This window comes from Astyanax mexicanus, chromosome 3 (genome assembly GCF_023375975.1).
Source record: "Astyanax mexicanus isolate ESR-SI-001 chromosome 3, AstMex3_surface, whole genome shotgun sequence".
NCBI lineage: Eukaryota > Metazoa > Chordata > Actinopteri > Characiformes > Acestrorhamphidae > Astyanax > Astyanax mexicanus.
Window position 1 is genome coordinate 34,576,184 of NC_064410.1, and position 14,804 is coordinate 34,590,987.

The window sequence follows — 14,804 nt, forward strand, 5'->3', positions numbered from 1 at the left end:
CCCTATTAACTTTATTAATCTGTTCAGCAAAAGGGATTTGCCTCGTAGTTAAAATCAAACAGGCAGCTTATCAGCTGGGGCAAAAACCATAACATACAGGGGTGTAAAAATGAAGATGGCGATTCAGCTTAATGAGTTTTGAGACTGTAATAACTGAGGTTAGATAAAGATATGTACATACTATCAATATTTATATCAGTGCTGTCATCATTAACGCATTTGCCCTTTATTTTGTTTGTTTATTTTACTAAATTTGAACCCAATGTCCTGACATATTTTGCTCCTTTTTTACAGAGCCTTGGTTTTGAGTGATGTAAACAAGACATTACTACTGTTCAGGGGTCCGGAAGGTAGACTATTCTTTATTTATACTGATATACAGATTAAATGTGTATGTTTAATCAATCCATTTATCTCCTCAAGGAGATTCCTTCTTCATTTTTTAAATTTTGCATTGATGTGACTTTTTTAAAAAAGATGACACTCTCTGTTCAAAATTAAAAAGATACAGTTAATCAAACTAATTAATCAAATTTATCCCACTGAGATGATCTTATACTGATTGTTTTATTTTAAATTTAAGGTTTCAGTGTAAGGGAATAAAAAATATGGTTAATCACAGCAAATTGTGTCCTTATTTCTGCACAGTCTGTAGGAGGCTTGCATCATTTATATCTGTAAAAAAAAAACCAATTATATATTAAATTATTTTCCATATCGCATTTGCAATTTTCAGTGGAATTTCTATGAGTATGTGCAGTAAAGACATATTGTGATACTGTAAATCTCAAATACAGCAATAGGCCATGTATTGTCCAGAAATTCCAGTGTTTGCACGTATTCATGCAGTAAAAGTAAAACAAAATCTGTATCATAGCAGGATAATAAAAACAAGTTACATTTAACTAGAATGTAATCTAAAATTTTATTGTGAAATGAATCACTTGCTGAAGCGTCATTACTAAATTAAATTACTGTCAGAAATGTACATCCCTAGTAACAGAAAACTGTCAGAGAATGATCATTTTTAAAACTATGAAGAGTAGAAATTGAACTGGAAAAGGATTTTAGAGAGAATCAAATAAAACTAGAAAACTAGAACTTATTTGTACAGAAATGAGACATCGATGAAAACAGTAGCAATGTGTCACATAGAACATTATGAATTTCTAACACAATTCTCCAGACATTCTCTGACAGATGGCAGCATGACAGTATGAGTTTATATTAGGAGTGTAAAAACATTAATACACATGAGAATCATGATCTTATGTTTTGCAGTACTGTATCAATCATGTTTTTGATTATTGATTTATGAAGACAGGGGGCAGACAGTGGTTTTATGTTTATGTGAATTACGCAATTATATTCTGTCTTCAGATCCCACTGTTTTATACTATGACAGTTTTCCTAAAATTAGATTTTATAAATCACAAAATATTATATTTTGTCTTCAGGATACTGATCCCTCTATCATGATACATATTGTATTGCCAGTTTATTACTAATACACAGCCCTAATTTATACTCACTATTATGTAAGGGATTGGATGCCATAATACGATAATATAAAACCATTACCTTGAACACATATAAATACATTTTAAGGTTTCAGAGAATCAGTAAGAAGTGGTCAAATGTAGAAACAGTACACCCTTATCTATGCTACTTCTTCCCCTCTCTCTCCCTGTCTTTTTCTCAATGTCCTGATTGATGAGCTTTCTCTTCCCTTCTGTCTTTTTCCCTCACTTTCCATTTTCACCTCCTTCTATCTGTCTTTCCCTGTTTCTTTTATTTCAGTATTTTTCTCTCTTTCTCTCTGTTGATGGTTTTTCTTAATGTCTCTGTTCCTATCTCTCTCCTCCTTCCTCTCTATCTCCCTCCTGACCACACCCTAACTCCTCTGAAGACAATGGCTGAACGCCTCTGCTGTTTGACTGGTCAGCATTTAAAGATGTGGTTGTCTGTAAATGTATAGATTAGTTCTATTACGTGAGTCCCGTGAAGCGGCACAGATTTTAGATAATCATTATGAACCTGAAAACAATTCAGTAATGCTAGATCCTAAAAATCCAAGAGGATGAACAGAGCTGTAGATAATTCTAAACTGACAGAAAAGTCTATACAATATCAAAAGCATTAAGACTCAGAATTCATCAGTTTCACTTTTTTTTCTTATCCGAACTATCCAATTCTGTGTTTATTATTTAAGGAAGAGAATTCAATTGAATAAGAATATTGACTGAACATCTTGAATTCATTAATAAAAACATCTAGTTCACTTCTCAGATTCAAGACCTTCAAGGGTGTCTAAATAAAATACCCAGATAAGGTGGATGTTTTTTTAGAGGCGAAAACTGTAATATGTAAATATTAAAATATGTAAAATATATGATGGTATAGCATAATTATGTTCACTTTTGGGTTTTGGGGGTAAGTTGGCAAGATAGCTAATACTAAAATACTACTAGCACCAAAATGAATGCATATTAGCTAACACTAAACCTTATTTACATAGTGTACATACAAAGTGCACTACTTTGCTGCTTAAAGTTTTTTCCTATAGGGAAAATCCAGATCATAACAGTTTTAGATAACGGTTTTGGATAACGCTTCTTCCACAAAGTGACATGAAGTCTAGTATCAATAAATGTAAGTGTATAATTTATTTAGTGGAATTAAACTCTAGTCTTATTACTAGTCTTAGTCTTTTACTTTTTTTGGTTGGCAACAAAAGGATTACCTATAAACAATGATTGTACAAAACACTGATGCCACAGTTCCATTTGTTATTTTTTTGTACTATAGAAATTAAGCCAAATTCCTAGTCATGTAGGACTGTGTACTGGCAAGAACTTGGCAATACAATACATATCACGATACAGGGGTTAAGAAAACAATATAATGCAACATACTACACTATTGTAAGCAAGGCGGTATAATGACAATATTTAAATCAAGTTTAATAAAATATTCACAAACCAGTATTGTGAAACGAAATATTACGATTAGAGGTTGGACAATCAATATTATGATACATTATCAGTATGTGGCAACAAATATCGATATTTTTATTAAAACATGGGTGCTCTAAGACTCACCCTACAATATGACTAAAGTTACTGTTTCATTTCTCCACATGGTGGCGCTAATCCAATGAACCTGCAGTAAACCTGCAGTGAAGAATACTGGTACACCAGTAAATTCACAATTCCTGGTGTTTGCTTATTTAATATACCTTTGTAATCTTCAGAAACTCAGATTTTATTAAATATCAGAGAGTATTGTCTTGTGATATACAGAGTATCGCACAATCACAGTATCGAGATATCACCATTGTTGTAGAAAGGTATTGTGATAATATCGTAGATGTAACATGACCTGTGATTCCAAACCCCAGTTGGGATACAATATGAGATTGATGATTTCTTACACACCTACTGCCATGCTGACAAATTTGCAACCAGAGTCTGCAGAGTAGAGACCAGAGGCGGAGCCAGATCCATCTATTCATTAGGTGTGTCATTAAAAACACTAAACGACGAACAAAATCTTGATATAAGAAGTAATTTCATGTGCTAATTTTATAGTTAATTTTTACACAGTTTTTTTCTGAAGTTGTGTATAAAAAAGGTTAATTTGGCTTTAAAATAATCAGATACTGACGCTGTTCACTTTAAGCCTTCACACACTTCTAGCCTTTTCATCATCATCATCATCATCATCATCAAAGCACTCACACTGAGACACATGACATTGCACTTACACACACTGAGTGTGTGTGTGTAAGAATGTGCATGTCAGTGTGAGTGCCAGTGATTAATAAGCACCAGTAAATTGCCCCTTGCTGGGACAAGGGTTAATCAGAGCAGTGTGAGAGAGAGAGATTAGGAGAAGAAAGGGGGATGATTATGGGAGGTGGGAGTGTTAATGGGGAGTAGGGGTGCATCCAACTATGGCTCGGCTGAAAAATCTTGATATCCTTTAAATATCTGAGAAATTCTCAATTACGACTGAAAAAAAAAAACATTCATTCAGGTTTTTTATTTGTAGGTGTGCCAGAATAGTAACAAACAGCACCATTTAAACTTATACATAAACTTTTACATTTGTTTCCAAGGTAGTGAAAACTGTGCAAGCACAAAGAGGCTTGTATAAAACCAATATAAAAAAAGAAAAGTTTTATTTTTTATATTTTAAGTTTAAGTATTGCAAGCAGCTCCTTTCAACCCTACAAGCAGAAATATTAATATAAAATATATATTAAGTATATATTGTATATTAAAAATAAATACTCCTATATAAAATAAGTATTCCTGTTCATATACTTGGACACCAAATTCATAATTCCTGTTTTTTGCTTATTTAGGAGCATTGTATTATCTTTAGTAACTATTAATATTATTAGAGAGCACTGGCTTGTGATATACAGAATATCACAGAATCACAGTATCATGATATCATGATATCACGATTGCGTGATTACGTATCGTGATTAGGGGTGGGCGATACGGCCCTAAAACAATACCACAATATTTTATGGTATTTTCGCTATAACAATACTCTTGGCAATATGTATATTTCAAGTATACACTACTGCAACAAGTATAGCAGGCAGCCCCTTTCAACCCTTTAAGCAGCAAAAATAACCTCTTAACGTTAAAAGTGAATCAGTGAGTTCTTTACAGGTTTCTTCTATCTACCAACTTTCTCTCTGGCAGGGTTTATATAAATGTAAAGATGTACAAGCTCAAATTACGCCATTTTAGGAATCGTATCAAAATGTTGAGTTACTCAAATTAATTTGAATAACCTCAAAGTCCATTATCCAACCAAAAGAAAACACTTAGCAGTGTGTTTTGCTTTCACCTCTCCATTTATTCCTAAGTGTCCTGTCTGTAAAACGTCTCAGCGGTGTGTGTGAGTTGGGTGTAAATGTGCAGCGCTGACAGACGTGTTACTGAGACACAGAAAGGCCTGTTAGAGACACCAGCACCGCATGATACTGCACTACAATCCAGCCTGCTGTTCAACTACTGCAGCCACACAAACACACACACACACACACACACACACATATGTATAAGTAAATACCTAGCAAATTAGTTTTGACTATTGGGCTTTTTTTTTTCAAAATTTAGTTTTTGTCATTTTTTTTCTTTTCTTTTGATTTTTTTTTTACAAATCTGACTCTTTTACTACAGGAAGGTATGTGTGAAACAAATGCAATGACAGTAAAGATAAATATTATTTGATTATTTGTTTCATTTTATTTGCAGTCTTCGTAATACGAAGTTATGAATTAAATGTGTTAATAAATTAAGTAATCCTCTAGTCCCTTCCAAGCAGTTTAAAGACTGATCTCAAACCTGTTTTGTCTGTATTAATAAAATAGAGGAAACTGACAAGAACCTATAGCAGTCAGAATCGCGTGGCTATAGGCTAGTTGCTTTATCATACATTTAGGGTTGCAACGGTATGAGATTTTCACGGTATGATAACCGTCTCAGAAAATACCGCGGTATCACGGTTATCACGGTATCACAGTTTGTTACATATATTATTAAACTGACCCTTAAAGAAATTACAACAAAGGTTTTTTGTTCAATTAACTATTTATTGTAGAAACTACACCATCAGGTGAAGGAAACCATGTTTTTCCACTACTCTTAAGGGCAGTGTATACATAAATAGTTGATATATAACCAGATCCTGCAGAAAGAGGGGATTTATTTCTGACATGATCCTCACAATAGAGATTTCTATTTTAAGGCTTTCACACCTTAAAACCTTCAACATATGAAAAACAGGCACGTCAGAATTTGAAAATGAACGCATGTAAATGAATGGCGTCTTTCACATCCAGTCCGGCCAGGACCTTTACACGGACACGTGAATCCATCGTAGCACGCACTTCACGCCTGTACCTGCGTGCCCAAATTTCGGATAACTCAGCGCTTTTGAGGGCGCTTACCGCATGGGTTATGCACGACTACAAAGAGGTTTTATTTAGGTTCAGATTAAAATTATAAACTAAACACATACTTAGCGCTGCACAGCGGGGTGGTGTTCTCGGAGATGGAGAACAGGTTTGATGTATTTCCTCCTTTAGCTGTGACTTTACGGCCACATTGATTACAAGCTTGTTGATTACAAGATTACAAGTCTGTTTTCGGGCTGTTTGAATGAGCGAAATATGATCAGAATTATGTTAATTAACACTAACATAGAAGCATAGAACTATTAAAATGATTTTTAAGAACAGCTAAACACAGTGGAGAAGTTCGGAGAAGTTCACGTGCGAGAGAGAGACACAGAGAGAGAGAGAGGGAAAGAGAGAGAGAGAGAGAGAGAGAGAGAGAGAGAGAGAGAGATTTGCGTGTTCTTGTATGAGCTACTCACAGGTAAAGATTCTCTTTTATCTCCTCGTGCTCATATTTTAGTCCAATACATAATTCTGCAGTTTCTCAGTGTTTTCTGTCGTATTTTGCGGCTAGCGCGAGCGCTTACAACTAACACCGCGGGCCGCGAGGTGCTGCCGCTGTTATGCCGAATCCGACTCCCTGCTCAATCCGACTCCCGCTTCGCAGACCGAATCGGCACAACACCTCCCGCTGTAGAACTGCGGGAGTGAAAGCAGCGCTTATAAATGAGTTAGTTAAGTTTCACTTTCAGTTTTCGTTATTTGGTTCGTTTTCATTAACAATAATAATTGGTTACTTAGCAACATTGTGATTATCACACCAGAGCTTTATTTAAAAATAAAATATATAATTAAAAAACAGATGCCTACATCTCAGACTATTTTCTGGGTCAGGTCTGGTTCGGGCAGAGAATCTAAGCTCTAGTCTGATGCACTTTCTGCCGTTCTCACCGCTGTGTGCTGAGTAGCTGAAGCGGAGCAGAGTTGCGCATGCGCGGGGGAGTTTCTCCGCTGGCTTGCGTTTTACCGGTAATAAGCAAACACACACGGTATGATAACCGTGCATTTTAATACCATGGTATACCGTGAAACCGGTTACCGCTGCAACCCTACATACATTAATTTGCATCATGCCAATATTAGCAACTTCAAATAATGGGTCTTAGCTGGATTTTCTGACATAAATGAATATGATATCTTATATCATTCTATAGTAAACAGAAGAGCTCTAAGCCTGGAACATTCTGTCCTAAATATTGCTACATCTATGCTAGCTACATACTGCCTAACACTCCTGTGAGCTGAAATTACAAAAAAAACATTTTCTACAGTATTTTGTTACTAATGACTCAAACTACACTTCAATACAGCCAAAAACTTAAAAACTTTTGGTTAAGTGAGTCTTAAAACAATATTTCACTTTAGTGCAGAGTAGTGTTAGCTTAGCATATGTAGGTTAGCATTTAAGAATACAGTTGTGGTATGCTGACTAAAATGTATTACTGAGTAATATTTTCACTAAACTCTTAAATAAACTTGCAATTCAGAAAACCTAAAAGACATTCAGGAGGACAACACATTACAAAAAAAATCCGGTTTAAAATATGTTTTAGCAGAGATAGCAGAGAAAGTGTCATCCTTTTCTGTCAGAGAGAAATCCAGCTTAGAAACAAATATCCTTTAAACACTGAAAAAAATCTGCTAAGAACATTTGTTCATTTATATGTTTATTAACCCATCTGGCAGCCCCTGTAGTGTGGGTCTGGAGTTCCATGTGCATGAAGTGAAAGACCTGAAACACACCTTTTGTAAATATGAAAATGCGGAATATATTAAGTTATGCTATCTCTATAGTACAACTAATTCTATAATAATGAGATAAAAGAAACCCACCGAAATGACATATTTAATCTAACAGCACAAAACAGTTGCTTTATTCATATATAAACATAAATCACTCTAAATAAATCCATATTAAACTGATTCAGATACTTTTACTGCTCTCCTAATGGCATACATCTGCCTAAGAATGCACTCTGACTGCAGAAGGTTCTGCTGATCCAATTTTACAAATGAAACAGCAAGTCTCTAGCAAGGTCAGAGTGACCGTCCAGTCAATACAGACGACATAGCTTATAAGGGTGGACAGGATATTTGATTTATATTAAGGTGGTCTGATTGCATGGGATTGATTTTGACAGCTGAAGTGTATCCCCTCTCTCACTGCTGTGTTAGGGACTGTTATAAAGACTGATTTAGAGCATTTTGTGGTACCATTGTGAGAAGAAGAATGTGACAATATAAAAAAAAAAAACATAAAAAACTATCTATAGTAAATGCCCCATAATATGTAGTGGTTAGAGCCCAAAACTGATAATCAATTGGCTTTAGGTGGGGACTGTCTTTCACAGATACTGACTAAGTATTAATCTTTAAAGTTTAAGGTTTAATGTCCACTGTGATGAGGAGGTCGCTGGTTCGAATCCTGTTTATGTAGCTTGCCATCAGCTGCTGGAGCCCTGACGAAACACATTTCGCTTTGCTCTCTCTGAGTGGGTGGATGGCGCTCTCTCCCCACATCACTCCAAAGGGTGATGTTGATCTGCACAAGGTGTCTGTGAGCTGATGTATCGGAACCGAGTCGCTGCGCTTTCCTCCAAACGCATGCTGGCTATAGACTTTACATGTGTCGCAGGAGGCATGTTCAACACCCTCCTGGTGTTGGGTTATTACTAGTGACAGGGGGAGTCCTAATGAGTGGGTTGGGTGATTGGCCTTGTTAATTGGGGAGAAAATGGGTTAAAAAGGTTTGTTTAATACTGTATATCTGGTCCCACAGAGACCCATAGGGTTCTGTTGCAGTGCCTATAAAATATATGCAACATTCTACTACTTATGTATACATAATTATGTATACACACTATGTATAAGAGGGAAGAAATAAGGTGTGGGCTAACATACTAAACAAAATACTCACTAAACTCAAACAATCTTCACTATCTCTACTATGTATAATACTCACAGCACTGGTCTGGGTGGTGTACTCTTGATAGGGGTAGCTATTTAATAGTGTTAAAAATCTTTAATCTGCTTCCTCCATGAGACACTATAGTTAGTTCTACACATTTGTGAGTTTGAGTCATATATTGTAAAAACATTCTGAACTCAGATTGAGAATTGCCTTTAAAGGTTATCTGGATTCCAGGCCACTCTCTCTCTCTCTTTGTACATATGTTTATTGATAACAAATCAAATATAATAAGTTTAAAAAAGAACTGAATTTATCGGCTGAATGACTTCACATTTGGTTTGTTTCAGAGCCATGAATAATAATGTCAAACTGTCACAGTTTAAAAAGTAAGAGAATAGAACGATACTACGCTTGAACGAGCAGCTTCATTTCAACAATAAATCACCAAAAATAAAGCTGCCACATTTTCGAGTCAGGAAGTGATTATGCAGTCGGTACACATCTCTGTGAATAAAGTAAAGATACTGAGCTTTTTTTTTCTTTCGTGCAAGAAACAGTCAACAATAGAAGCTGCTGTTTCATCTGTTTTAAACTATTGTTTTCAAGTGAATCACAGATTTTGCATTGATGGGATTAGCACTATTGTGCCAGTACTAGCACTATAGGCAAATTGATCTGCCCAAACTGTTTTCACTAGCTTTAGAATAAAATAGACTTTGTTGTCGCTTAGCAACCACTGATAACTTGAATTATATATGTATGGTAAAAGAAGCACTGCTATCAGATATATATAAAAATGGGAAATATATCTCTTAACCAATCAGACAGGAGATAAAGAGGAGGCAGTGGCCAGAAAAACAGTGATCGTTCCATTCCTAAGTGGAAAACTACGAAGTAACAAGCTGTTTTTGTGAGCATATATTTACAGGTTGGGTGAAATCACATGATACGAATGAAGGTAAAACAATAGGACCTCTCTGTCGACTCATTTCTCCAGCACTGACAGGATCATGCGTCTCAGGCTGACTGAATAAAGCTGCTACATTCACAACAATCTTAAGCCTCCTGACTCAAACCTGCGGAGTATGTCAGCTTCACCGCTATCTCTCTCCTTCTCTCACTCTATCTCTCTCTCACTTCTTGCTTGCCTGTTCCCACGCTGACTTTTCTGTTCCAAGAAGCGTCACAGACTGTGCTGAAAATATGCGACCCCTCTTTACCTCTCACACAGATCCAGCAGGAAACGCATCACCCACAGTCTGCCTCTGCCCACCTACTGCATCAAAGACACATACATACACACAAACACTAACAGTAACTTCACCCCTTGTTTTCTAATTTTAAACTGCAAAACATGACGCATTTAAAAGGTGGGATTTAGGAAATGTGTTACAAAATGACCAGTTTTACTAAATGAATAACATTTATTACATATCACTATTATAATGTAGCTTATTAGCTCCTTATTTTTTTTTAGCAAATTACAATTTGGGAAAAGGTGGTTTGACCACATCAGTATAGAGTATCTATTTTTTTAAGGAACAAATGAGACAACTGATCTTAAATCCAGGGCTGAGATTATTGTAATAGCTGATGATTTGTTTTGATTTGACCCACCAAGATAAGCCTTTAGTTTAGTTATGTAATAACATAACAACGCACATAACCACAGTTTCCGAGTGCTGCTGCTGGCAGGTTTATGACGCTGTACACTGTTACAACACTAAATGTAAGTATGGTGATGTCAGCCCTTATTAGTTGGGCAACTGCTCATCCAACCCAGCATCTTTGAACTGCAAACAACAGTAAAGCCATGAAAAGATTGAAAATGTATGTAACAATGACTCTGATAGAAAAATAAAACAGTCAATCAAGGAAGAGAAGACTAAAACACTATTTGGAAAAAGTATAAAAAAGCAATAGAAAATACAGTTATTTTATTCTATTAACTGAATTCAAGTTTTAGTCTAATTTTTGATTGGTTCAGCAAAGCAGGTGGCTTCAATTTCTATAAGTTAGGTTAACTTAGGTTTACAGCACATTAATATCCAGAATGAAGTTCTAATAGCATAAATAGCATGAACAAAGTCATAACATCAATATCCTGTATTAAGTTCTAATATGTTAAATATTCAGAATTGTATAATGTTTAGGATAACAATGAAGCTGCAAAATTGTCATTAACAATGAAATTTAAACAGTACTTTGTTCTAATGTTTAGAAGACACAAGGGCTGGGCGATACTGTAAAGAAAAATTGATCTCGCTATTCTTCAAATACATGCGTGATTGGCGTTTATTATTTTTAGTTCTCACATAACAGCACCATTTTAAGTGATGCACACGCTTGTGTTTTCTTTACATTTAATTTGATATATTAATTTCCTTGACCGTCAAACTTACATGCAGCTTTAATATTAAACATGGTGCAACCATAAGCTCCTTATATTTTTGAGACAAAGTGTAAAATATGAAAATTACTGCCACATAAAACAAGTTCTTTACTGGTTTCTGACAGAAGCAAATATCTATTTACAGAGATTTCCTCTGGCAGCTCCTATCTGTAAAGATGAACAATTTCCATTGTCCCATTTTTAAAATTACATTAAATTACTTTAAATATTTAATTAACCTCACAGCCCTAAAAGACACATATTTGTGTCTAAACAGAAATGGATCATTACAAAATACAACTATGTTAAAACAAGAAAAAAAGTCTACATCTACTCTGTCAGTTGTTGCCTGTAAAAGTACAACACATGTTTTAAAACTTCTGAGCAAAACTTATGAGATAGCATTATTTATTATTATGTGCCTGTTTATTAGTAGTACTATGAAACATTATAATTACTTCATGATTTCTATATATAATATTGAAATTACAGTTATATTGAAATACAGTTAAAGTAATTTTAAACTGCAGGTCCTAAGCTGCCCACAGCCCACAGAAAAATACACTGGGCTTAGTTTAACAAAGCTGAGGGTGATGATGATCAGCACCAGCTGATGCCATGCACTGGGAAAAGACATAACGTCACCATTCCGCCCTCACACACACACAATGGCAGCGCCCCCTGCGCTTAGGGGAAGGGAATGGTCAAGCATGCTTCTTCATCTGTCATGTTGTTTGGTTTATAAAAAATATAGTTAGCCAACCAACAAAAAATATTCTCTGTTCTCTAACAGTTTATTTATTCACACACTTAAATTGTCACACTCTTAAACCAGATGATCAGAAGTAATGTAATATGTTTAGCTAATACTAATACAAATACTGACTACAACATATCTCTATTTCTCTATTTTTTGTGCCATAATGTTGCTTTGATACTCATTCTATAAGTGAACCTAGATAGTTTAGCTTTACATAACCCAGAATATGAGACTATATAAACTAACCTATATGAGGTCCCACTGAACACACCACAGCTTGGTTAAATTCCTGGATGGATTGTGTGTTTTTTTCTGTTAATCACCATCAACCCATATTAACATTTAATCTGTAGTCTAAATAAATTACTGGACTACTAGAGCTCATATAACAACATTAGCAGCAGCATCGCCCTGTAAACAGAGGGGCGCAGATCTGATGTGTGTGTTTGAGATGCGCAGTGCAGAAACTGAGACTGGAGCTCCTCGAGGTGAAGCCGCTGTGCGTAAATTCAGCGTTTACTCGTTTTCCTAAATAATACCGGATTTCTGCTCGAATTAAACGGATTAAGGGCACAGTTGTCAAGCCACAGATTATTCCCCGGAGATTAGAGCTACAGCGGTCAGTCAGTGCAGACTGGGAGTGTTAGAAAGCGTCTCCAGCGCGGAGGAGAGATGCTGCCCGTGTGCACTCACCGTATCCCGCCCGCAGACTGGTCATCTCCTCAGCCATGTTGATGTGAGTCCGCTCACCGCCGGGTCGCGCTCAGAGAAACAAAAGCAAATAAATAAAAATAATAAAACAGGAAAAACACTATGAACTCTATTTTATCTCCATGAATGAGTCCCCGCGTCTCTCTTCTGGGCTCGGAGGTTCAGCGCGGTCCGCTCGCCTCAGCAGTGAGGAAGAGGATGAGGATGATGCTCAGGGTGGATGTGGAGGAGGAGGGAAGAGGAGGACGGGAGCAGCGGGCGGGGGCATGAGGGAGAGAGGCATTCTCGTGCGCTCGTTAGCGCCCCCCGAAGGCCACGCGTTGAACAGCGCAGCCCGCGCGCCGCTGTTGTATAATACAGCGTTTCTCAACCTTTTTTCTATCACGACACCCTTTAAATATATGCGAGATGTCACGGCACCCCAGTTTACGGGGGGGGCTTGCTGGCGCAGAACTTCAGGTGAGAACGAGGGTTGTTGCTGGCGGAATATGAAATAAAATAGCGCGTGCATCGCGTGGGGGACAAAAACTTTACAGTGTGTCCCAATTTAAGGGCTGCATCCTTCAGAGGCTGTATTAGAAGACAGATTGCGTCACAGCTGCGCAGTAATACACCGCCTCTGTGGGTCGCATCCTTCAGAGTATGCTGCCTGTGAATTGGGACACACCCCGACACGAGCTGACTCTGGAAAGGAAATATGCACGTGAGGCGCATTATTTTGACGGCACCCCCGATGAAGCCAGACGGCACCCCAGGGTGCCGCGGCACCCTGGTTGAGAAACACTGGTATAATACACCGCTCTATACGGACTTCCAGCAGCAGAACCCAACCCTCCTCCTCCTCCTCCTGTTCTCACACAACACAGTCATTCTACTAACCACGTCCGGTGAGGTAATGAGGCACACATAACGTGCCCACAATCACAGTGTGTTTTTGTTTTAAGCTTAAATTTTTATTTAAATTTATTTTTTATTGTTTAATCAATTGACGTGTTCTTTTTAGAATGATATATGAGAAAATGCTGTCTTTAAAAGATAATATTGTGACTAGCTTAAGCCCTATTCGGATAGGATTAGTTTCTCAGGGGGTACTGAGGTTATTTTCTCTTTTATAAGTGGGGGTCCTCTGTGATTTTATTCCCGTCCTGTGTTTTTCTCAGACGTCCACTGAGAAAATTACAGGCTGAATTACCTACTGTTTTTCGCTGAACTCTGTGCTCCTCCGGTAATTTTAGTCACGTCGGGGCTCACATCTTTAAAAAAAATAGCTATTTTTCCACCGCCACGCACCGTAATTACACTTTAGGCACGCGTTTCCACAAAAAAATCCACATAAACACAACAGCAAGTGGAAATGGAGGAGCTACTGAATGTGATGTCATGTGATCAAGAAGGCCAAAAAACTCACTGGTCCTTCTGTTTTTTCAGTTGCAGTCCGGATGCAAGAGTTTAATCACTGAGTAGAAGTGTGAAATATTTTTCACAGATTTCCCCCTGACAAACTAATCCCATCCAGAAATGGCTATAGTATACATGCCTTTAAAATATATATATATATTTATTTTTTACATATGGTTTACATAATTACAAATTCCTAAAGTAATCTCCAACTAAACAAAGTATTTCAAGATTTTTAATTAGCTATTAGTGTGCACAGTGACACCCTCTTTTTGTTGTTTTGGTCATTATGTTTTTTTTTGTGTTCCCTGTTGGGGGTTATATGTTTGATTTTGTGTTTATTCACCCTGCTTGTCTTAGTGTGGAGGGTGAATAAGGGTCTCTATCAGTATCATGACAGAGAAAATAAAAGCTAAATTTAATTGTTGTAAAATAGCAGTAAATAAAATATAAAAATAGATTAAAAAATAATAATAATTAAAAATAAATAAAGAAATAAATAAAATTAATGATTATAATTAAGTATGGTTTAATTGACAAAAAATTAAAATAAAAAAGTAAGACTAATACAACAAAAATAGGTTAAACTTAGCTAAAACTAACTTGCAAATAAATGAACTAACAAAAATAAAAGCAATAATAATAATAA

At 36.4% G+C, this 14,804-nt stretch overlaps 1 protein-coding gene across 1 annotated transcript in view; it reads right to left on the minus strand.

The window, feature by feature from the left end:
* syt11a (synaptotagmin XIa) overlaps positions 1-13,034 on the minus strand; it is a 45,056-nt gene extending 32,022 nt beyond the window's left edge. Inside the window, exon 1 of the mRNA XM_007254721.3 lies at positions 12,740-13,034. Within this exon, the coding sequence (XP_007254783.1) occupies positions 12,740-12,776 (37 nt within the window). The 5' untranslated portion in view covers positions 12,777-13,034. The remainder of the gene's footprint in view (positions 1-12,739) is intronic.
* Between the last annotated feature and the right edge of the window lie 1,770 nt (positions 13,035-14,804).